The sequence below is a fragment of the Rattus norvegicus genome, chromosome 2 (assembly GCF_021556685.1).
Source record: "Rattus norvegicus strain SHRSP/BbbUtx chromosome 2, alternate assembly SHRSP_T2T, whole genome shotgun sequence".
In the NCBI taxonomy this organism is placed as follows: domain Eukaryota; kingdom Metazoa; phylum Chordata; class Mammalia; order Rodentia; family Muridae; genus Rattus; species Rattus norvegicus.
In genome coordinates this window covers 190037525-190061969 of record NC_141535.1, presented here as the reverse complement: position 1 = coordinate 190061969, position 24445 = coordinate 190037525, and the positions used below count along the sequence as shown (strand labels likewise).

General features: G+C 44.0%; 1 protein-coding gene, 1 long non-coding RNA gene and 1 other non-coding gene across 3 annotated transcripts in view; 2 read left to right on the top strand and 1 right to left on the bottom strand.

The window, feature by feature from the left end:
* The window catches only part of Man1a2 (mannosidase, alpha, class 1A, member 2), a 145302-nt gene extending 135164 nt beyond the window's left edge, over positions 1–10138 (top strand). Inside the window, 1 exon segment of the mRNA NM_001106452.1 lies at positions 8813–10138. Within this exon segment, the coding sequence (NP_001099922.1) occupies positions 8813–8945 (133 nt within the window). The 3' untranslated portion in view covers positions 8946–10138.
* LOC120100896 (uncharacterized) overlaps positions 1–22767 on the bottom strand; it is a 28828-nt gene extending 6061 nt beyond the window's left edge. The window contains 2 exon segments of the long non-coding RNA NR_190636.1: positions 5702–5782; positions 21984–22767. This is a non-coding gene — a long non-coding RNA (uncharacterized LOC120100896).
* LOC120101319 (small nucleolar RNA SNORA17) lies at positions 7360–7486 on the top strand. The gene has a single exon (XR_015679438.1). It is a non-coding gene; the product is annotated as a small nucleolar RNA SNORA17 (small nucleolar RNA).
* Positions 22768–24445: the final 1678 nt, after the last annotated feature.

Here is a 24445-nt window from a genome sequence, read left to right as displayed (position 1 = left end):
TAGGATATAGTTCACCATGTCTGCCCAGCTGCATCCCCACTCTAATGTAAATGTAGTTCACTTATAGCTGGTATTTACAGCTGTAAAGTACAGAAGCACCCATACTGTTTTTCTTTTATGAATCTTAGTTTCAATGTTCTTCAGTTTCTTTTAGCCTCTAAATTAGCGCTGTTCTGTTTTTCCTTTTGCTCGGTCAGTGCTGTGTGCTTCTGTTTTCTCATTGCTTCATTTTACTCCCTCCTTCCCATGTCTTCCATGGACCTGGTCCAGCCCAGTTGTTGTGGAGGAGGCTCAGGGCATCTGCCTTGGTCCGAGCGTCCCACCCCTGGGCCCTCCTTGTCCTGTGTACCCTGTTGGTTAGGCTCGTGTCTGTCAGGTAGCGGTAGGAGCAGTGGGCCAGAGCAGAGCGACAGCTTAGGTTATCCTGTGCCTTATCCTCGCTACATGAACACGTCACAGCAGGTTCTGTGCTTTCTCTGTACACTGTGGGATTTGATCGAGGTCGTGATAGAATTTCTTTCTCTTTTTCCTTAGCTCTTACACGATGTGCATGTGCAGGCCTTGCTAGTGCACGTTTGGCAAAGCACTGACCACTGACCTGTGTCTTCAGCCTCTTGCCACTTGTCCTCTTGCCACCTCTCACCTCCCTGCCTTAGTGTCTGTCTCTGCCTCTCTTTATACACACACATTCACATATTTTCCTCTTTATAACCAGCATTGTTTTCTGGATAATATGAGAGCTACAGCATTTGGTGTTTTACATGGATTTCAAGAGGGGAGTGGATCTGGTTGGGAGGGGGTGGGGAGAAACTATAAAGAATGGTGAGAGGGGAAAACACAATCAGGATATATTGTATGAGGGAAAATGTTCCCAACAAAAGGTGGGTTGTTCTTTTTAAATTAGAAGAAAGGGGCATTATTCTACATGCTTACAGTTCAGTTTTCATACTCAGAACCTTTTAACGTACATACAGTTCTGTAGTGTGACATATATTCCATTTAAATCTTTTCCCATTATTTCAAGATGTATTTCAGTTTTCTCTTCTTAACATCGCAGTTAGTCTTTTGCAAAATTAACATTTTTAAATGTTTGGATTAGTTTCTATGAAAAATATCTTTCAATTATATTACGTATTATTTTCTAATGGTTGGGTTTCTCTAAAGCATTTTTGAATTAATGTTATAAATGATGTGTGTTCTTCATCCTGCTATGTGAAAAGGCACATGATAGTAATTCAGGTATTACTGGTGATTTTGTGTTAGTTAGCTCATAGGTCAAATTGATATTATCACATATCTAATAGTGTGTAACAATTATCTGTCTGAGGAGAGACTCCTGTCCAGCAGTCCTTCTGTGATTATACTCTTTCTTTGCTTGAGTCAAATGTAGCTGTAGAGACAGTAGGAGATGCTAGAAGTCCTGGGGTCCTTGATTTTCACCGTCATATAGTTTCCTTTATGCTTCTCAGAGGCTGCAATGGTCTGTCTCTTTTAGCTTCATCTCTCATCCTTTTACTTGTCTATTCTACCCTTACACCAATCTAACCCATATCCAGACATTCGTTCTTTCTTTTTGGTTTTCCAAGACAGGGTTTTTCTGTGTGTAGTCCTGGCTGTCCTGGAAATTGCTCTGTAGACTAGGAAGGTCTTGAACTCACAGAGAGCCACCAATCCACCTGCCTCTGTCTCCAAGGCATGTGCCACCACTACCCAGCTTGTATTCAAACATTTTCTTAATGAAATGTGTAGTTGACATACATAAAAAGCACAAAAGTCACAGACAACAGCCTTTATAAAACCTAATGACAGTGTTAAGATTGGATGAAAGTTCTATGAAGATCAAAATTAACAGTCTGAAGACTTCGCAGAGAAATTGCAAGTTAGCATGGCCCCTCAACGCCTTCTCAAATGTGAGTTAACTCAGCAGGCTTTTGTTAGAAGCTGGAGGTGTTGACTGTTTTCTCAGGTTGATTGTTTGGTGTGGCTTCATTAAAGACTAGCAGTTGGTGTGTGTTAACTGCTAGATGTGGTGATTTTTGACATGGCAGTGGCGTGGTTAAGTCAAAGTAGTGTTCTGGACCTGAACATTTGCCATGGAAACTGTCCTGTGAATTAGCTGTTGCTATGGCTTTCTCCCTCTAAAATTCAAAGGGCTGCGTGCTGGCTTTTTGTCTTCTCTGGTAGTTCCTATATTAGTTGTTTATTGTGTGTGCTGATGGCTGCTGGTGGTTTAACAGAATACTATCTAATGAGGAATAATGTGCAATAAAACATGTGTGATATGTCAATAAATCACGTGTACTCGGTTCATAAGGGAACCATTAGCAGAATGCTAGTCTTTTGGAGGAAAAGTAGTTGCTTCATTTGGAGAAAATGGAGGAGACGTAATGCCAGTGGTAGTATTTAAACACTCAGAGTTGACGCTGAAACAGGATGAATTGGTGTTTGGAAGGACAGCCGCAAAACTGACAGTAAAATATCATGCTGGGGCTGCAAGCTCCTGCATTGAGTGGTTCAGTGGAGGGAGATTCAGTAAGAAGGAAATCACAGATAGTGTTAATGTTTCCAGGGTGGGTAATTATAAGGACCGTGATAGGAGTTTAAGAAGAAATAGGTTTTCAGAAAAAATAATTAATTTTAATAAATATTTTGAAGGGGCAGTTCAAAGCCCGAGTATAAAGAGTAAAAGGCATCTAGATAATTCCTTGGGGTTGCCTCTGCCTAACGGAGATGTTCCAGGTCATTTGGCAGACTAAACACAATATATTCATTTATGCTGTCTTGAAAGCCATTAAAATGACTGTAGAACACTAACTAGTCAGGTAACAGAGGACAAGGACACTTCTGTCAGTGCATGTTTAACTGATAGAACCGGACAGAGAGAGCCAAGTACTTGTGTCAGGGTTAATTTGGTCAAGCTGGCAAACTGGTAAAATGCTGGGCACCTTTGAAAACTGGAGTTTGGGAATGGGGTAAAGGATGCTTACATGGGACGTTAGACTCTTCTCCCATCCTGCCTCATCTCTGTCCTGCATGAAGGAGCTGCATGGAGGCTGTGGAGTTTGAGGTTCTGGGCACTGCTGAAAGTGGATAGACGACTGAGAGACTTCCTTTTGGGGAAGTTCATTGGCTCACAAGAAATGATAAACATCATCAAGATAAGATAACTATATCCTCACCCACTGCCCAGCAGCAAAGCCCTAGCAAATACCAGCCTGCCTACTGCTTCAGGCTAGCCTTTAGCACCTTATGCTTAAGCGCTGACCTGCAGGCTAGCTTGGGAGTGTGTCTTACTGTGAGGTCTGTCATGTATGTGTGCTATGAGATTGAGAGGGTAATTCACCCAGCTTGATCACACACTCTCGAGAGAGTCTTTGAGAAGAAGTATGGAATGTTCATGCATAAGCAGATAATGTCACTCTGCTGCGATCCTCTAATTGCAAGAAAGAACTGCAGGTTCTTCGGTAAAGGTAACTCTAGGAATTGTCTGTCTGTGGGTTTTAGTAAAGTGGCAGCTGATGAAAAGTCTCCCAAGCTGACAAGGAGCCCACGCTGCCAGGAGCTGTGTTCCAGCCCTCAGGTTGCTGATGAATTTCTCTTCTTGGATTCTCTACTTTCAGGCCTTGGTATAACCTCCTGGCATCAACCAATCCTCTTTACAATGGTGGAGGTGTTTTCTGACTTGAGAGCCTCCAGCTGCCCCTGCACATCTTTCAGTGGGTTAGGCTTTCACAGAACCTCAGCTCAGTTTGCGTTTGTTTGCACATCTGATAGAAATAAGCTTGCATATTGCGGTTACTTCACACCCAGTTTTTCTCAGTTATATACACCAGGAGCTAAGAAAAATCAGAGGTTAGTGGAAAGCCATCTTCTTATTAAATGCATTATTAATGGAAGCAAGGCAAAAAAATCTGAGTGAGTTTGCTGCATTGTGTCGGCTACCCTGACAATAAAGAATCTAGGGCAGCAATTGTGTCTGAAAGTCTGCACGGAAGTCAGTTTTACATTATTTGAATCTCAAATGATTTAGAATAAACTCACCTGAGTAAGTCACCTAACTTTGTTCTGTAGGTTAAGAACACAGGTTGCAAAGCTAAATGGAAGTTACTGGGAGACGATGGGGATGAAAATGTCAGTACCCCACCCTTTAAACCACTACTCCCTCCCAGGGCCATAGCTTCCTCTTCCTTGCTCTTGAATTAGCTTTACAATCTAGGTTTGCTTTTAAATCCGAATCATCGAAGCATAGAAAAGATATGCATTCCATCCAACAAGCTTGTTGTTAAGTGCCTGACCTGTGTTGACTGTTGTTTCCGAGTGTCGGTGTGAATCTGTAAGTACCTTGGAGAGTAACCCTGTATTGATTTACATCTAGAAGATTCTCGCCATTCTCCCTGACTTACAGTTGTTATTTTCATAGGCTGCTTAGGAAGACGAGCCATGGGTGGCATCTGTATTCTCCATCATTTGCTCTCTACCCCTTGTCTTCTTTGCAATGTAACTTCCTAATGTAGATGTGTGTGTGTTTTATCTGCTTCTAACAGCAGAATTAAGTTTCATACCAAAGGGACTTTTAAACTCCTTTTCTCCTAACATCTACTACATAACACACAGTGAGTGTTGACTCTCTTAAGTCTTTGCTCTGTTATGTGAAGTAGGAGTTCAATGTTTACATCTATGATTACTTACATAATGTTTAGTTGTGTGATTTTATTATTTCCAATTACACTTTTAAGACATTTTCTGACCGTTTTTGGTCCAATTTTAAGTTGTTCCATAACCCTCCTTTTTCTCTTCAGTCTTCTAACATAGCATTTGTGTGTGTGTGTTTGTTTGTTTTGGGGTTTTTTGTTTTGGTTTTTGAAGACAGAGTTTCTCTGTATGACAGCCTTGGCTGTCCTGGAACTCACTATGTAGTGCAGGCTGGCCTCAAAGTCACGAAGATCTGCCTCTCTTTGCCTCCTGAGTACTGGGATGAAAGGTGATTGCCACCTACCCAGCATAACGTAATTTTCTTAAACATTACCAATGCAGAATATAAATTCCCTGGAATAGATTTATGTTTCTTTTATACTTTATTTTCATAAACAAGTTTATATATACAAGTTTTAATATTTAATATATGGAGGATGAAGAGTTGAGTCACTTGACTCACATGGGTGAAAACAGCAGCAGTCATTTTAATAAGGCCTTAAAAGTAGGAGTGAGATTAAGAAGACTGCAGCCCACATCCTTCCCTGGCTGTGGCTTAGGGCTAGACTCAAAAATCATTCAGCGCTAACAGTGGCTGATCAGTGGGAGAGGAACTGCTAAAACTAGAGCCAGGATCGGCTGTGAAAACTGGAGGGATTGGAGCTGTGGGGCTGTTCTCAGTGGAATTGATGAGCTGAAGAAGGGACACTGAAACAATAGAACTCTGCTTAGAAGTTACACACGTGGGAAACCTACAGAAGTGGGTCTTAAGCTGGAGCATGCATCAAAATAGTCTCCAACATTCATCATCAAGGCTTCTTACTATGGGTTCTAGAGTATGCATTGCTAGCAAGCTCACAGGTGCTTCTCACCGCTGCTGGTCTTAGGATCGCTTTGCGAACCACTGATACCCACACTCTGTAAAACATTTTGTGGAAGCAATTAAGACTCAAGAACCTGTGACAGAGCCACTGTCACACCATGATGTCGGACAGCAGCCACTGCTTACCTTCTCTATCCATGTCGCTTAAGCTCCTTGAGTCTCTGGAGTACTGCGGCCATGAGTTTTCATCCTCAGTTCTTCTAGCACCTGTCACAGTGCAATCCCAGTGTTAGTTACTCGCACACACACTGAATTTTAATTTTAAGCAATTGTAATCATTTACTCACTTTTAAAACCATGTACTTTACCTTGCCATTCTCTTTTGCTTCAGTAGAGGGAGCTATAACACAAATTGTACTAAGTAGCAACAACAAAAATTTTGACTTCCTATTTTTGTCAGTCTTTATTGAAGTATATTAGGTGAGTTTCATCAGATTTGTTAGATTGGATAACTTCTACCCTGGTTAACGCAGTCGTATTCTGGGCAATAGTGTTTTAGTCAGCGGTGGATCACATATTCCTCAGGGGTCCCACAACTTCCTGCCATCCGTCATCTTGGTTCATCACTTTTGACATCTTAGTTCATATTAGCACTCTAATGCTCACACCCTGAGGGAAGCTCCTGACAGTGCACCCCCCCTGACCCAGCCCCCTCGGTCCGAGACGCCTGAGTGCAGAGGGTACATTTCCACCTTCATTCACAGTCACTAATATCCACACCCACACTGCTCTGCTCTCTGTCACTCTGCATTGCCTGCTTTAGAAGCTGGTTAGTTTGAATCGTATGGTTTGGGGGTGTTTTGTGTTTGGCGTTTTAGCAAAGTGGTCCATGGTACAGTTGTCAGCAATTCCTCCCTTCCTGGTGCTGCTGCTCCATACGCTGCTGGGGATGCACATTTTGTTTATCCCTTTACTGATGGCCTATTAGAAAATTTTGAAATGAGTGAAGGAAAAAAATGATTGCTCACCATCTGATTATAGCAATCTGTTTACATTTAACTTTTTTCTAATTTAAAATTTTACTCAAACTAATTTTATATAATATTTTATTGTCAATCAGTAATCAAATTATTTGCTATTATCAAATAAAATTTGAAATGGTTTTAAATGTAAGCGCAGGGTGGTGAAGGAAAGAGACTAAGATGATAGCTGGTGAGTTAGACGCTAATAAGAACCGGAAAATGGACATCAGTGTATAAAACGCAGGTCCAGCCTGAGAGGGTACCCTCAGCCTGGTAAAGAGCACATATGAAAAAAACAATTAACATCGTATCGAAAAAGGCATTTATACGGTTCCTCCTAGGATCAATAACAAGACAGAGGCATCTGCTCTATTCACTTCCGCTCAGCAGTTGCACTGGAGATTCTGACCTATGCTGTCAGGCAAGAAAAAGAAGCAAAAAGACTAGGAAGGAAGAAGTAAGGAGAGAATGTGATAATTCGTATAGAAAACCTTACCAAAGAATTACTAAAATTCATGAATGGCAGTGGTAAGGGTACAGACACAGGCTCAGTATACTAAAAATAATTGTGTATATTAGCAGAGAGCCATAAAAAGTTAAAAATTGGGGCTGGAGAGATGTTTAAAAGAATTGGCTGCTCTTGCAGAGGACCCAGGTTCAATTCCCAGTACCCACATGGTAGCTCACAACTGTCTAACTCCAGTTCCAGAAGCTCAAACACTGTCACACAGACATACATAAAATAAAAATAAACATTTTAAAAGAAGTTGAAAATTAAGACTATCACATATAAGCAGCATAAATATATAGAATATTAATGGATCTCCCCCTAGAGGCATGCAGCTGTGGCTGCTCTGTCCCATTTGTGTCAGGTGGAAGAAGGAGAGAGGCTATGTCTGCGCTCAGGGTTCTGACCTGCAAACACGCGAATGATCAGTAGCCTCACAGCCTGGGCTGGAGGGGAGCTGCATGAGACAGCGGTCTGGTACCAGGCAGGCCTCAACAGGGAGCTAGCCTGACCTGACCACCAGTCCAGAGCCACACAGGCCTAGGAGGGGCAGACCATGCCCAAGATTGCCCCTGCCCAGTGCACAAGACCTCCACAGACCCCAGACACCACTAAGAGAAGCACAAGTAAGTCTTGGAGAAATGGAAGAAAAGGGTATGGGCACTATGAAGAGGGGCAGAATGGAGAGCCCAGGGTAGTGAGGAACATCCTGATGTGTGTAGTCAGTCATGCCACCTGAGATCATGATGGGATCCTGGCCTGTGCTGCCACGGTCTGGGGCAGGGTGCACATCTGGATCCGTGGCCCTGCAGAAGCAGAGGTCTGTTAACCACCAAAGGCCAAGTGGACATCCCTGGTCTGGGGTGCCACCTGGGGGGACATGTTGATATCTGAGGGCTGTGCAGAACTGACCCCACCCCTCACCTGGGCATCATGGAGAGCTTATCCTGGAGGTATGAGAGTAGGAGTGCTGACCCTACCCCTAGTCAGTTGTAATACTCAGGAGAGCAGGTTCATGTTTTCTCTCTCTCTCTCTCTCTCTCTCTCTCTCTCTCTCTCTCTCTCTCTCTCTCTCTCTGTGTGTGTGTGTGTGTGTGTGTGTGTGTGTGTGTGTGTGTGTGTGTGTGTTATTTTCATGGTGCTGGAGATGGAACACAGGCATTGGCCATGCTAGCTGGGCAGATGCTATATAACTGAGATCTACTCAGAGCCCCTGACCTGTAGATATTTATCTCCACTTCGATCACCCTTAGTAGGATTCAGATTGGAATTTTCCTAACCATATGAAAGGTGAGATTTTTGGTTCCTCTTTGGTGTTCAAGTGACTACTGTGGTTTGGAGCTCACAAAGAAACCTTTGGCTACTATTTAATTTCAAACTCCTTATAAATATAGCATGCTTCTGAAAACTTATTCAGTAGTTTCCCATACTAAGAACTGTGAAGTTTCAACTACTAGTTTTCCTCAGTATTTGTTAATAAATGTGTATCTCTTCATCTCTTATGATTCTCTTGAACTACCAAAAGCTTATAAACGATACTATGTGTACTTACTTTAAATGTCTGAAAATTACATGTCTTAGTCTTCACTGTTTCACAGGCTTTGGACAGGTGTGTGAATTTTTTTTAAGAAACCTATTTCAGCAGGTCCAGCTGTGCAACTTCATCAGAACTGCTCAGAATCAGTTACTGGTTTTCTCTGCAGTCACCAGTGAGCCCACTTGACCTCCTGCTGCACTCTGACCAGTGTCTCTTCCTTTCGTTTTCAGATACTTGTACCTGCTGTTCTCTGGCGATGACCTCCTACCTTTAGACCACTGGGTGTTTAATACAGAGGCTCATCCTCTGCCGGTGTTGCGTTTAGCCAACACCACTCTTTCAGGTAACCCTGCTGTTCGATGAGCACAGCTGCAGAAGGACCATTCTTACCTGTGTTTTGTTTACATGGACCACTACAGAAATTGTCTGGAGAGGCGGCTTTTGAAAACCTGGACCTTTACATCAATATGCCGGATGGAACTCTTCCCTGCAAGACTTTTCACTTGTAGATATATCAACTTTGAAATTATTCCATTTTATACCTGACCAAAACATGTTCTGGTACACGTAGGACAGAGACCTGATGTGTTTTGATTCTTAATGAGATGGCCACATGAGAAACAATGTCTTATTCTGTACTGTCAGTGCAAATCAAGAACATAGAGCACCTTACAGGAGTTAGAGATGGCTTTTGAACCAATTATACATTTGTTTCCTCCCACAGTGGAGCAGCTTTCAAATAAAATATAACATATTGTGTAGCCCCTTTCCTCCATTTTAATAATGGAACAAACGGAATGACCAGGAACAGAGGAACAGTGTAACTACATTGTAGCAAGAAGACTTGGGAAAGCAACAGATACTGTCCCTGTCTGAATTTTCAAGCTCCTCATTGGATTTTTACCAGACTGGCAACCATTTTATTCCCAACCTAGTCATTGAAATCTGTTTAGATTTAGTTTTTCTCTGAGGGGCATGATCTCATGAAGAATACTTTTCAAGTCTTTGTCTCCGTATGATATGCTGAACCTGGTATTTATCATAACTGCTGCTTATGAGCCCAAGTGTGGGAGTGTGCATGTAGCTCACGCTAGCGTTGGGAACATGGCGGAAGGTGGGGAAGTGCCAGATTGTTGCCTGAAACCTATTTGAGAGAAATCCTTGATTTGTTGGTAGGAAATTATCTTCTGAACCAACAACTGAATCAAGCAAACATTTTCTGCTTTAATCTCACAACACAGTTAATAGAGTCATTTACCTTCCACGTCATGTGGCTTGGCAAAATCGACTACACTGTCAAGCAGCTCTGTATTTGCTAGAACAAGCCTGATCGCTTACAACTTCCTAAAGCAAAGGCAAAAGTCTGCAGTGTCCCTCGAGCAGGGTCAGGCGCTCTACTTGTTACCTCACAGGTGTGAGCTGCTCACAAAGAGTCCATGTTTTTAAGTTTCTCCAAGATATTATACATCCAAAGAATTACTAGAATAGCTTCAAAGTAATCTTCAGAGGCAAATGTGTGATGTAAGAATCATACTCACTAAAACTGACATAAACCTAAGGGACTTAGAGATCTTGTATTGATTATTTTTGTCGTTGTTGTTGTTGCTCTATATTTTGGCAGAAAAAAAGGTAAATTTTATCAAGAACTATAATATAAGATAAATAGGGATGCGTATAAATTTTCTGTCCCTTGAATTTCTGTGACAACACAAGATGCTCTCCCTCCTTCATTTTGCTCAGACATCATCTGTTGATGTCAGGAACATCTGAGAATGCTATAATTGGATATTCCACGAAACACTTTGTTTATGAACTCTACTGTGGATTTCCGAAAACTGATTTCCTTGGTTGGTAGCTTTTCTTTTTAGCCCCGTCCTAGTTTATAGCAGATTTAAATTGTGGGAAAAGGATAATTGGACATGTTATAAGTTGACCCTCTTATGCCAGAAATCATTATCAGATCCTCAGAGTTCAGCCAGTGCTCCAGAAACTTGCCACTCAAACTTGTTCAGTATTTATAAAAGACAACTACGTAGAGAGCGAGTTCTAGCACATTTCAAAGCTATAATATCTTTTCCTACTTGAAATTTTTAAACTGTAAATGAGAAAGGTAGATGTCTATTACTTTAGAAAAGAAAGATGAAGTTTTGGTTCTCAGAAACAGCAACAAAAAAAAAGTGAGCCTTCCTCAAACAGTACAAGCCTACTCCCAAGTCAAAGTCAAACGAGAAACCGGAGGTGCCAAAGACCAGCACAGCAAGCAGGGGACCCTCTATTCACACACATGCAGTAAAGGCGCCATCTTGGTTCCCCAGGAATGCCCAAAGGAGACAAGAGTCCCACCCTCACCCAGTGCTCTGTGTTGTCCACGTGATCCTAGAGCAGAAGAGGGAAGGCCCAGGTGTGGGCAAGGCTCACACAAAGATCTTAAGACTGTCATTTGACCGTCCCCACCCTCGTGATAAGAACTGGAGCCTGTAACAATGCTTTTTCTTCTTGGAATACCAAAGGCAATTAAAGTCAGGTACAAATGACTTGCCAGTGTCATGTTTTATTTTGTTAATAGAATTTTTAAAATATTTTTTTTCCAAAATCTACCATTCTCCCATATTTTGCTTACTTTTTCAGTGTGTGTTTTCTACCATCCTTCATATCCTTGGCATTTGTAGACCTTAGTACTTCAGACTCCATATCATTATGTTTGTAAGCCCTGAGAAGATCCCAGAAGTGCTCACTAACCGATGTCTCTCGGAAGGGCTGGCACCTCACCTCAGCTGTGGGCACAGTTGTGCAGAACAGATAATACATAAAAGCCGGCCGTTGAACACCTTCTATCTCCATATTTATTGTTCATTTTAGAATCACACCTTTTGGTTCAAACCTGAGTTTTAGAAAATTAATGAACCAATATGAAGCTCTTAAAACTAAGAATGAGCCCTTCACCTAGAAGTCTCACTGCGGAAAAGCAAGTCCTGAGTGGAAGGCTCTTTCTTCCAGGCGTGCTGCACATTCGTGCGCCTCGTCTTTCCGCTAGGGTATGTATGTGCAGAAAAGCCAGGCATCGGAGGAATGCAGTCTTTTTGCAGAATATTGACCCTGGTTCCCTATGATGTCGTGCAGGGCCCCAAGGCTCCCCTTGGCAGGTTTTAAACACTCTGAGGTGACAAGCCTCAGCTTCTCATCTTCTTCACTCCTCGTCACCAAAGTCTTTGTGGACTCTGACCTTGTTGGTAAAGACCGATGATGCAGGCTCCCCTCACCGGCTTCTCTGAGTGCGTGCATTCGCGAGAGAATGAGTGAATGAACAGGTACAGAGCACTGCATACGTGCCAAGCTCCGACCTGGCACTGCTCACGCCTTACAGCATGTCATAGGATCCCAGGGGCATGTTCTGTATGAGAGTGCTCCATAGCATTTTAAATGTTTTCCAAAATGAATCGTGTTTCAAAATTCTTAATTTTATATTTCATTTAAATTAAAAAGGAAGATAAAAGGTTTATAATATATTTTAAACACTGTTACTATATAAGACTAACAATAATAATTGTAGTTAATAACTAAAGCCTTTTGAAAAATGTCAAAGAAATAATTGATTTCTGCTGCATCTTTGACTAATTTACTTTAGAAATAAAAACGATCATATTTTGTTATTACTTTAATTACGTTATTAAAATCAATATTTTGTAGATGTCTGTGTTACTTTATATTTAAAAACAATTGTCCCTTAATTCATGGGTACACCTTGCAGTTGTAAATTGTTTTTTCTCTAGTACACATCCTAATGATGGTAGCATCTGTATTTCTCACATATAAAGAAAATGTACTAAAATTCGTCTAACTCCATTACTAGAGCATAATAGAGGTAACTTCAGGTTCCTCCTTTTCTCTGAGCTCTTTATCCTGGGCGTGGCTGGCTCCTGCCTCGTCTGCTCTTTGCATCTCTGTATATATAGTTACACAGGCCTGGATTGTGGTCCTGCTCACTAACAGGCAGGTGTTCACTGTGTACCTGCACCGCCTGTCTGCAGAGTATTACGTAATCGGCGTCTGACCAGGAGCTGATTTGAGTCACTCAGTCTGGTTCAGGGACACTGGGAAACATGCACCTGTTCTTCAGCCCATCCAGATATACCCCGAAACAAGTATTCTTTTTGTTCTACCTACAGCCAGCAAGCTTTTCTGTAAACGGCCAGGTAGTGTTTTAAGGTCTGCAAGTCATGTAGCTCTCTTAATACTCCTTTCTGCTATTACAGCTATAAATAATATGCAAATGTACGAGTGGAGCTGTGATGCAATAAACCTTTACTAAAAGACAGACGGACGGAGGCCTGCATTTGTCCCTTACCTCACAGCTGCTGGCCCCAGGCCCTAATTCAATTTAAGACCTCTAACCTTTAACCTGCATCTTTCCTCTTTTTATTTGCATAATTCACTTTAAAGCAGAAATGTGTGTGTACACTCGTGTGTATTCCTGTGTCTGTATCACCTAAAGCTGTATATTTTGCTGTCTTGGAGGTGGATATATTTTTCAGGGTCTCCAGGTTTTAGGATATGATTGTCACGAAAGAGGCAAAACGGGAGGGTAGGCTTTTGGCACCTGTGTCCGTCTTGCTGTTCAGTGTCATAATTCCAGACTGCTCATGAAAAAACAATCTGTATGGCATCAGAATACTGGTTTCTAACCTTACCTGCTGACTGACCTTGGGGTGTACGGATGTATGCGCTCTTCTCTTAGAGCTTTCAGATGAGAACAGGGCAGAATTCTGGATTTTGGTGCTGCAGAAAACAATCTTTTGGAAAACCGTGGGCAACACAAAATGGGTTATGTGCCCAATTCAGCCCTTGGTACAGCCACTGCTAGTGTGTAGGGTGCTCACCGCTGTCACCCCTGGAGCAGCTTCAGTCTGAGTGGAGGTATGTTTCCAGAGGCGGGCCCCCTTGCTTCATCTCATGATGCCCCGCAATGCTTTCCCAAGTATGTCAGTGTGCATCGCCTTGCCATCAGAGCATCCTTCAGCCTCAGCTTTAGACTTGCGCTGTTGGACAGCCAATCGGCAGCCGCAGGCCTCACGAAAGGTAAAAGTACGAGGTGTCATCTTACCAGCATCGGTGTGATGGCGGGCCAGTCCTGAGGGGCAGTAAACGTCCCATGTTCATCCAGTACTTTAGGAGATAAAACCTGGATTCGGAATGGCAGTGGAGAGAGTTCGTCTCTGCCTTTGTCGTGGCATTGATGAACCGCCTTTCCAGGCACTGCCTATCAGAGGTCATTTCCGCTCTGTGTGCCCGTGAGCTCGGTACTCCAGAAACACTCAGAGCATAGTGCAGAGTCACGGTAACTTGTATGCCACAGAATCCTGCATATTGCACACTAGAAAACCATGGAAAGCAGAGCTCCTTATTGACAGACACTTACAAGTTCATTTTTGCTGGGTTAACTAAATACAGTATCCCTAATTATAATTGTTGGTTTAGAAGTTGAAATGCCGTTCTTTATTCTCACTGGCCTCAAATTCACTGATAATTTTCTCTAAACTAATAAGTGGGTGAGTATAACCTGTGTCGTTACCCACTGGCTGCTCCTAAACTGGTTTCCAGTCATGTCCTCCATAATGTGATTTTTTTATAAATTGAGAGTAATATTGTATATTGAAGATCAAATAAAGATGTTCTTTAAGTGAAAAGTCTTTCTTTCTCCTTTTTTCCACCCTACAATGACAAACAGTTTACTCTTCCTGTCTACAGAAGAGCAGCTTTGGCTTGGTTTACAGGAACTGGGGTTCAGTCTTCACTGTTTGAATCATTTTATTTGGCTCTGTTTTCACGATAAAGAGCTTGCTTTGTATACTGACTTGAAAGAGAGAGCTGCATTTCACCCTTACTGTCCCCTCATACATGTTATCCCCAAAACAGCCTTAAACTGGTCTAGAGAGAGAGTTCCAGCAGCAATCTGGGACAGTTAGGACTATTTTCCATACAAACATTTGGGTGGGCATGTATTCGTCTCTCTTGGGTATATATGTATCTAGAAAGGAAACTGCTAAATCGTGGTACAGTTGTGCACAACTTGTCTTCGACTGCTTTCTTGCTACAGTGTATGGGGGTGGGGCTACCAGTCTTCATCCCACTCGTCTTCCAACAGGAAGCGGAGACCATTGCAGTGATCATTCAATTTAAATTGTGCATTTGGCTATGAACACGCCACAGTGCAAATGTGGAGGTCAGAAGACACTTGTGGGAGGCATTTCTCTCCTTCCCCCATGTGGCTCTCTGAGATGGAATGCAGGTTGTGTGTCTGCCTGCTGAGCCCTCTCCTCAGCACCATTTAGCCTTAGTTCCCAGCTCCCTTGTGGCCGTCTATACAACTAGTGCCTTTCTTCAGGGTTAGCCTTGCATATGCCCCGCCCATTTTTAACCTCTTACTAAGCTGTGAGTTCTGAGTACTTTCTGTTTGGTGTTCTCTAGGATGTTGACGTACCCTCTGTCTTCATGGTGTCCTTGAAGAACAGAAGGGTTTGGTATCAGTGAAGTGCAAAGTCAGTGTGATCTCTGAAGGATTATGCTTCTCACCTAATTTAGTGTCACCGTGCGTTTTCACCAAAAAGCTAACTTGTTTCAGCTCACACAGTTCTGAGTTTATCCTCGAGTGTGTGGTGAAGACCTACTGGTGCTGTTGGATGTGGGCAGCCCTTGCCCTTGGCATTGCTCTGACACCTCTGTGAAGCGGCAGTCGATGGCTGCTGTGAGGCTTTACTATTTCTGGGCTCATCTTGCTGACTGACACTTGTCTTCTGTAGTCTAGGGCTGTGGGGGTGTTGGTGGGTAGCTGGACAGCAGTGTTTTTCAGCTAGCAGTGGGATTTACACCTCCTCAATGGAGTCTGCACCCCTCTGTTAGCAGGCAGTGTTCCAGACATCTGACAGTGGGCTAACTGCAGCTGGCATTCCCAGGATACTGGGCGGGGACGGGCCAGCTATAAGTCACCTGATCTTTTTACTTAAAAAAATAAAAACGAGTTAAGTCATTATTAGAACAACTGGATTCTGATTTTATCAGGTCTTCTCCACCCAAGAAAATGGTAATTTTTAATCTAGTGATTTGCCTGGATAACACTTACTGGTGTCCAACCACCGATGTCTGCTCAGTTCCGTGCAAATTTCTTGAACCTGAATTCTTGGGAGTCAGCCCTGTAGCATGTTAACTCAGTGGTTAGCCAGTTTTTGTCAGAGGCTTGGAAAGGATTCTGCCCTTTGCAGATCTCTAACACACACACACACACACACGCACGCACGCACGCACGCACGCACGCACGCACGCACGCACGCACGCACGCACACACATGCACATAGGCACACATAGTGCAGCCATAAGCAGCCAGCGTTTACTTTAGCCTGAACATTCTGTGTTTTCTGCCCATACCCAAGGCTTCTTGCATAGGCTTTGATATAACTAGCACTTCTCTGCTCTTTGCTGAATCTGCACTCAGCCTTGTTCCTCGATCAGTACACAGATCCTTCCAACCACCAGGGCCATGTGGCCAGGTGCAGCATAGCTGCCACACTCCAGAGTTCTGTGGTGCCTTTTGTCAACCAGTACACAGCTTACCCAACTGGAACCAAGGCATCAGGTTACCTGTAGCTGCCTCCCCTGATCATTTGCTATTGACATTGCATGTCTCTGCTCTCTTCCTTCTACCCCCTCCTTCCTCCTCCTCTCCTCATACCCACTCAGCTTCACTCCTAGGATCAAACCTGCATGTGCTACACAAGTTGTTCTACTGATTTACATCTCTGCCTCCAACTGTTCCCAAGGAGCAATGCCTGGGTCCTGAACATCTCTATACTACAGTGTAGACTCAGCGTTCCCCACACAGCCACCCCATTCTAGTAGAACTACTACTAAAGAGGATAGGGGGAGAACTTCATGGGCTCAAATGCTATGCCTCATTGTTCTGTTCCAAGGCTCACAGTTTTCCCTACACTAATTGTTACTAAATGCTTATTATTTTTTGGTAGCCTCTTTAGGAGGAAACATCTTCTAAAAATAAGTTACTTTGTGTCTTGCTCCAGAATTGACTAAACTTTTTACAGAACCTCCCTTCGCTTCCCTCCTTGCAGGCTCTCCCACACTATGTCTCCATCGCATCCTGCCTTTTGTGGCACCCACGTGTGGACATGTCTTTACCCAGTTGACCACAGTGCAGCTGCTTCATAACAGAACATACTAGGTATAATTTTATTCCCAGTATTTGTGGAATAAACACCCCAGCCCTTGGAACCTAGAACTCTTCCTACCAGACCAGACTGCCTCATTTAAGGGTGACTACAGTCCACTTTTCTTGTTTCTGAATTTCCTGTCATCAGAAACATTTGCTAAAGCCATTTAACCTGAAGAAAGATCTAACCATGAGAAAAGAGCTAAGTCAAACAGTATTTTTGTTTTGTTTGTTGTTGATTTGGTTGTTTGTTTTTTTGTTTTGTTTTGTTTTGTTTTGGTTCTTTTTTTCGGAGCTGGGGACGGAACCCAGGGCCTTGTGCTTCCTAGGCAAGCGCTCTACCACTGAGCTAAATCCCCAACCCGGTTTTTTGATGTTTTTATTGTTTTGTTTTTTTGGTACTGCGGCTGCAAGGTGAGCCTGGAGGCAGGCTCAGGTAAGGACAACTGTGAGATTTAGCTGGTTAGAAGACAGCCAAAATTGTACTTTATCTTCTGGCTGAGTGTAGTAAACCTGTAGGCAAGTCATTCAACTTTGGGTGTGATCTTACTTCCTGTGAAATGGATCTGGGCTAGAAAACTTGAAGGTGACTCATGGCATATGGTTTCAAACTCTAGCCTGCTTGCCAGGAGCTGTATACAGAGACCAAAATAAAACCCATACTTTTAGACAAGGATTGGCTAGCTTCATATTGGAGTGTGTGTGTGTGTGTGTGTGTGTGTGTGTGTGTGTGTGTGTGTGTGATCACTTGGCATAGGTGGGAAAAACAAAGGATAAGGGGAAAAAAGGTATTCTAAGTGACTGACACTAGAACTGAGTTGGGGGTGTTCTTGTCATCGGTCATTGGGGGAGAGTGCCATGGAGTATCTGTGGAGGTCAGAGGACTACTCACAGGGACTGGTTCTCTCCTTCGACCTGTGGGTTCTGGAGATGAAACTCAGGTTGTCAGTCAGGCTGTTGAGAATACTTAGGGCAGTTAAGTCTGTTCTTCCAAAGGACCTGGGCTTAATTTCCAGCAATCATGAGGCAGTCTACATCTGTCTACAGTTCCAGTTCCAAGGGATCCAATACTCTCTTCTGGCCCCCACGGGAACCAGATGGTAAACAGACATACATGGGAGGCAGAACACACACACATTTAAAAATAAATAAAACAAATCCTCAGGTATTAGCTCTTCTTTGAAGGTCTGGTAGAATTCCTCACCAAAGCCATCTGGCCCTGGGCCTTCTTTTGGTTGGAAGGTTTTTAATGCCTTCTACTATTTCCTTAGGGGATCTGGGCTTGTTTAGTTTACCTGCTCTTGATTTAACTTTGGTATGTGTTATCCATCTAGAAAATAATTAATTTCATCTAGATTTTCCAGTTTGTTGTGTATAGGCTTTTGTAGTAAGATCTGATTTTTTTTTAATTTCCTCAGTGTCTATTGTTATGTCTCCCCTTTCATTTCATTTTGTTAGTTTGGATACTGTCTCTGTGCCTGTGCACTTTAGTTAGTTTGGCTAGGGGTTTATCCATCTCGTTGATTTTCTTAAAGAACCTTTTGGTTTTGTTGATTCTTTGTATGGTTCTCTTTGTTTCTGTTTGGTTGATTTCAGCCAAGTTTAACTATTTCCTGCTGCCTACTCACAAAACAGGAGTAGAGCAGATTGAGCCAGGGTAGAGCAGACCAAGAGGAAACCAGAAATAAAACAGGTTAATCACTTAAGAGTCTTGTGAAGACCGATTCTAATCTTGAGCAATATAGAAACTCCAAGAAGACAGCAGAGTGACGAAATGTTCTATATGCCTGTTTTCAAGGGCTTACTTTGGTTTCTGTATGGTGAATACAGTATACAGGAGCCATAGTTGGAGAAAAGAGACCAGCAGTGTTGACTTAGAGCAACAATGGAGGATGGCAGAGGTTTGCTTAGACATTGGGAGACAAAGATGACATATCAGTACGGATAAAAAGTCAAGCTTCACAACAAAGCTTTTGACCAGAGCAAGTAGAAGAGGTGTTACTACTTACTAAGTAGGAAGTAGGAATCTACTCTTGGTCCTGTTGCTGTTTTTATGTCCTAGGTAATGAATAAGAAGCTAACAATTAAGCCTAGACTTCAGCTGAGGTTCAGGAAGAGAGACATGTGGCCCTGGAAGCTTGTCTGGGCAACTTGGGGTGGTTAGGGCAACCAGTAGAGACAAAAGTCATTCAAGGGTGGGCTCTCTTTGTTTGTCTGTCTGTCTGTTTGTTTCTTTCTTCCATTTTAGATTTACTTATTAATGTATACAGTGTTCTGCCTGCATGTATGCCTGCAGGCCAGAAGAGGGCACCAGAATTCATTATAGATGGTCATGAGCCACCATGTGGTTGCTCGGAATTGAACTCAGGACCTCGGGAAAGCAGAAAGTGTCTTAACCTCTAAGCTATCTTTCCAGTCCAACCATGGGCTATTAATACTTTGACCTCTTAGCATAGATAAAACTGACCAAAAGCCACCTAGGGAAGAGCTAGTTAATTTGGCTTTACTTCTGGGTGACAATCCATCCCTGAAGGAAGTCAGGACAGGGTCTCAACCATGGAGGCATGTTGCTTACCCACGCAAACTCAGCTAGTTTTCTTACACAGCCCAGGCCCTCCTGCTTAGGGATGGCACTGCCCAAACTGGGCTGAGCTCTTCTATGTCAATTAGCAATCCAGACAATGTCCTCGCGAATGGTCACAGGCTAAACCAATAGAGGTAATTCTTCAATTGAGGTTTCCTCTTAACAACTCTAGGTTGTATCTAATTGACAATAAAAATAAGCCAGGGCAGGCTAAGACCCAAGTACCCAATGACCACAGGGCATAAGGTGGGAGGAAAGCAGTTAGGATCCTGAAAAGTAGGGAGAGGAGAAGCTAGTAGCCAAGATTTGGGGTGCCAGCCATGACCGTTCCTAAGAGACTGAAATGAGTCTGAAGAAGCAGACAGGATTTGGATATGGGATGGTGAGTGCGGTGCCAGCTTAGAGAAGGTTTGGAGAGAAGACGTGGAGACCAGTACAAACAACTCTTTGCAGGCATTTCCTTCAGTTGAGAAACATAAATGTGAGAGGAAACCAGAAAAGTGTGCTTTTGTGTGTTCTCTCTCTCTCTCTCTCTCTCTCTCTCTCTCTCTCTCTCTGTGTGTGTGTGTGTGTGTGTGTGTGTGGACACCTGTTACTGTGGTTGGAGTGATCTGTGTAGCCTCCCCTGGAATTTGGTACTGTGACCTGTTGTAACCAAGAGACAGGAAATAGGAAGAGAAACTGGTGAGGGTCATCGAGAGGTTCGAGGGAGCTTCCGAGGGCTGTTCTTTCCCAGTATAGTAGGGAATTTTTGAGAGTGGGAATGAGAGGTGGCACCAGGGAAAAGTGGTGAGGAAGACAAGAGACTGTTTCACAAGAACATGGAATTCTGCAGGACAACCAGAGAAGGTGCCTCAGTTCCATCATTTGTCCAAAACTGGGCTCTCTAACAATTCTCTCGTCACAGGCAACTTTAAAAAGCCAAATGAAAATCTGGGGAAAATGGGAGATGGGAGAGCCGTCATTTAAAAAAAAAAAAAAGCATTAAATAAAAAAAGTAATGATGTCGTTATTAAACCAAAATACCAAAATGTCTTGAGGAAAACCAAAGAAGGAAGGCCTGCACATGGTCCAGCCAGCCGTAGCCTGAGGGCATGAGCCGATGTGGAGAAGGCACCTGGGGTGCCTTGAATTTGCTTCTCAGCTGCTCATCAGCAGCTCTGAGTACTTTATAGCTATCCCGACATGAGGAATGGCTCTGCTGTCTGCTGGGCAAGGATGCCCAAAGGCCCATGTTTGAGCAAGCGCTTGCATGTCATCTAGAAATTGGATCATTTTGTTTGGGGGTACCAGCCTTGGGAACAGGAAGTCTTTGAACAAAAAAAACAGATAAGAAGGAAAAAGAAGGTGGGCTCAGGGTGGGAACTGGGCAGTGCTGAGGTAGCCTCTGAATACCCAGGAACCATTGAGAGTCATGGCCCCAGCCTGTCCTGCAGAGGCTGTTTCCCCTCACAGAGCAGTGTGCATGGCTTCCAAAATGACATACCAGCCCCTCATTTTTTCTAGCCTCATTGCTTCCTGCTTAGCAACTTGTCCTGTATTAGCAGCAAAATAGTGTCTGGGGTAACTGATGGGGAAGGAAAGTAAACGGAGCCATGGGCAGGCTAGACAAGAAATGTGCTAACGTGCATATGCAGGCAGGATGCAAGGATACAGTGAGGCAGGCATTACACATGTGGGTATACAAGCGTTTGTGGATACGTGGTTCACTCTGTGTGACCAGTGAGGATTGGGTATGTATGGGGTACAAGACAAAGAGTTCCCATCATCTGATTGAGCTCGGCTCATGGAGACAAGGAGAAAGGCTTATCTTACTGCCCTTAGCAAGCAAGAAAGGACAAAGGTGGCTAACCTTGTGAACCTGGCCTCCACAAAGAACCCAGAGCCACAGCACCTCCTTTTCCCAGGCAAGAGAGGCCGCATTTCCCTTTGGTCTGTGTCTACTGGTTTCCTTCAGTGAATGGAGCAGAAGCCAGCTGTTGGTTATGTAGGCACGAGATGTATGAGGACTCAGTCTTCGGAAAGCTGGGGGCCTGGCTTAGAGGATGGATAAAGACCAGGGCCTGAGGATGCCGGACCTACAGAACCCCAGGCAGTAAGTATAGTGAAGGTATTTATTCCCTTCCCGCACACCAGTTTAATATTTGTCTCTTTCATGGCGAGGTGCATAGCCACAGCTGAACTGTGGGAAGGTCAGGTAGATCTATGACTTCCCAGCAGAGGGAGCGTTTCACCCTTTAAGACACGGAAAGGAGAGATGTCAAACTCAAAGGACCCCTAAGGAGCCTATGAGTAGTGGGACCATCACTGCAAGGATGAATACTACCTGCAAAGTCAGACAGCTGGGGTTAGGTCCTGGGCCAGTGCCATGTTCTCTCTGTGAGCCTGATCCACTCATACAACATCTCTCTCAGTCTTAATCTTTTCATGATTTGTTGTTAATATTATATACCTCACAGAGCGGGGTGAAAATTAACTAGTACCCCACATGGCATATCAAGCCCCACCAAGTGAGGCTCAACCCATCATTCTTCCATTTTTCCCATCCATGTTGATAGGCAGTCAAGGGCAGAGGGGCCTGGGACTTCACCCAGGGACTCACCTGGTACCTCCCATGCTTGTTGAGAGGTAGAAGGTTTATGCCCAATCCTGAGAAGTCTATGAAATCCTTCTGCAATCAGAGGCTTGCCATCAGCAGTGGAATACAATGTCCTGGTAGTCTAGACCTTTCTAAGAGGACAGATGTTCTGCTAATCACATCAGGAACCGGCCTCATCCTCACACACTGTAGATTTGGTCCTGGAATCACGTTTTCAGATGAGGAACTGGACTGTAGGTCACCAAGCAGCTTCTGTGTCTCTTGCTTGAACAAGGCAAAGACTCAGTCCACTAGGCACTTCCAGAAGGGCCCACTGAGTCCTGGGAGCCTTCTCTGAAAGCCAGCGTTACTGGAAGAGCTACAGGGGCCCTGCCCTTCCTCCATATCTGGGCCCTCTCTTCCACATCTCCACAGTCTGAGCAGAGCCTGTGACCAGACGAAGGTGAGCCTAGCTGGAGCCAGGACTGTCCACCCGACCCTGTCTCCCCTCCCTGGCTCACAGATGGCAGCTATAGATCTCAGCCTTGTAGTCAGAGGAGCTGTGGCCCTGAAGTTACTCCCCGCTAAGACTTTGGGGACACAGACTGACCTGCGACTTCCAGCTGCTTTATGAACATGTCCTTGGGCCATCCCTTAAGATTATAGAAAGTTGGGAATGTGCTGGAAGCCTCCCAGGGCCTGTAACGATGTTCTCAAAGGGCACCGGCTTGACTCAAGCTTGCAGTTTCCTCTGGGAAAGCAGGGGAGCAAGTTTCAGACCAATTCCCCGGAAATGATCGCCTGTTTGCAAAGGGCACCCGGAAGCTGCGCACACCTGGCTCAGGCAAGGACCAGCCCACTGCATTGTAGCCTTTGGAACGCAGTGTTTCTAAGAAGCATGAGATGAAACGTTCTGAAAGCTGGTGTTTTTTTCACTTGGCAAATATCTATGATTTATAGGCACAGGGTGCTCCTGGCTCACTCTATTCTGGTTCTTCCTCTGACCGAATTCCATCCAATCAGCTGGGGCACAAGGGCTTGGAGATCACTCCCCGCCCCCAAAACCCTTCCCCCTTTCCCCCTGTCCTTGTGGCTGAGGCAGAGGGACTGGCCTGGACAGGGTCCACAGCCACCCAGACATACACCTCAAGGACCAGCCAAGTGGCTCTAGAAACAGAGAACAGTGTACTCCTGAGTTCTAAGCAGAGCCAACCGATCCCTGGAGACCCCATTTGGCCTGGTCTCTAGGTTCCCACCATCTCAGTGCAGAAGAGCACACTATATCCTCAAGGGGGAGTTGTCTCTGCTTGGTCTTGGCCTACATGAGGTTCGTTTCTGGGAACTTAGACATTGTAATCTGCTGCTTGGCTATCCATTGGGTTGAATCAGAACAACTCCTCCCCCTTTTACACACACACACACACACACACACACACACACACACAAAGGAATAATTTGTTGATAATTTTAAAATCAAAAGCCTTCCATTGATAATTTTAAAGTCTGGTTTCATAGGGGAAAATCACCCAGGTAACATAAAGGCCAAAGAAATTTCAGCTGGAGTTAGAGAGCCAACTGGGGGTTAATTCAATTGAGCAAACCTTGATGGGAGGTTGCTAGACCTGTAGCTGGCTGTGGAGGTAAGGAGGCCTGCAGTGTATCTTCTGTGCCCAAAGACCTCAGTCTACACAAGCCCAAACCAGGGACCCTACCACAGTCACAGGAGAGACAAGCTACAGAGTGAGCAGAGAACTGACAGTTGGGACCCCTTCATGAGAAGGAGACACAAAAGATGGAAGAATCACCTTAGAAGTGTAGGATAGGGAAAGGGGGAGAGAGAGTTAGTGACTGAGAACAGCCTCCCTACCTTGGCACTCTCTTCCATGTCCTTTCTCCCTCTCTTCCTAACCTGGACTGTTCACACTCATTCCTGTAGGCTTCCATCACACAAATACCAGATATTTACTAAGCTCAGGATGTCTGGAGCACAATCCTAAGACACAGACACAACAGTGAGACAGAAGTTCTCTTGCTGGATAGGGGCAGGTGGCAACAAACAAAATGTATCAGTAGCTGACATATTGCAATGCCAATCTTGGTAAGAGTATGAATAAGGGAAACAGGACTGGGCATGTGTGAATGCCCATCAGGGAAGGCATTGTGCCTTATTTTAAGATGCATTTATTTTTATGTACATGTATTAGTGTGGGTCTGCTTGTCTGTATGTGTACATGCAAGCAGGTACCGGGGGAAGCCAGAAGAAGGCATTAGATCCCCTGGAACTAAAATTACAAGTAGTTGGGAATCACCCAACTACTAGTGCGTGTGTGTGTGTGTGTGTGTGTGTGTGTGTGTGTGTGTGTTGGGGGTTGGGAGGACCTCTGCAAACACTGGGGTCTGAAGAGTGAGGATCCACATGAGGTACTGATTCACACTTCTAGAATCTGACCCTGGGCTGTTTATTTTTGCCATATTTAGGTATAGTA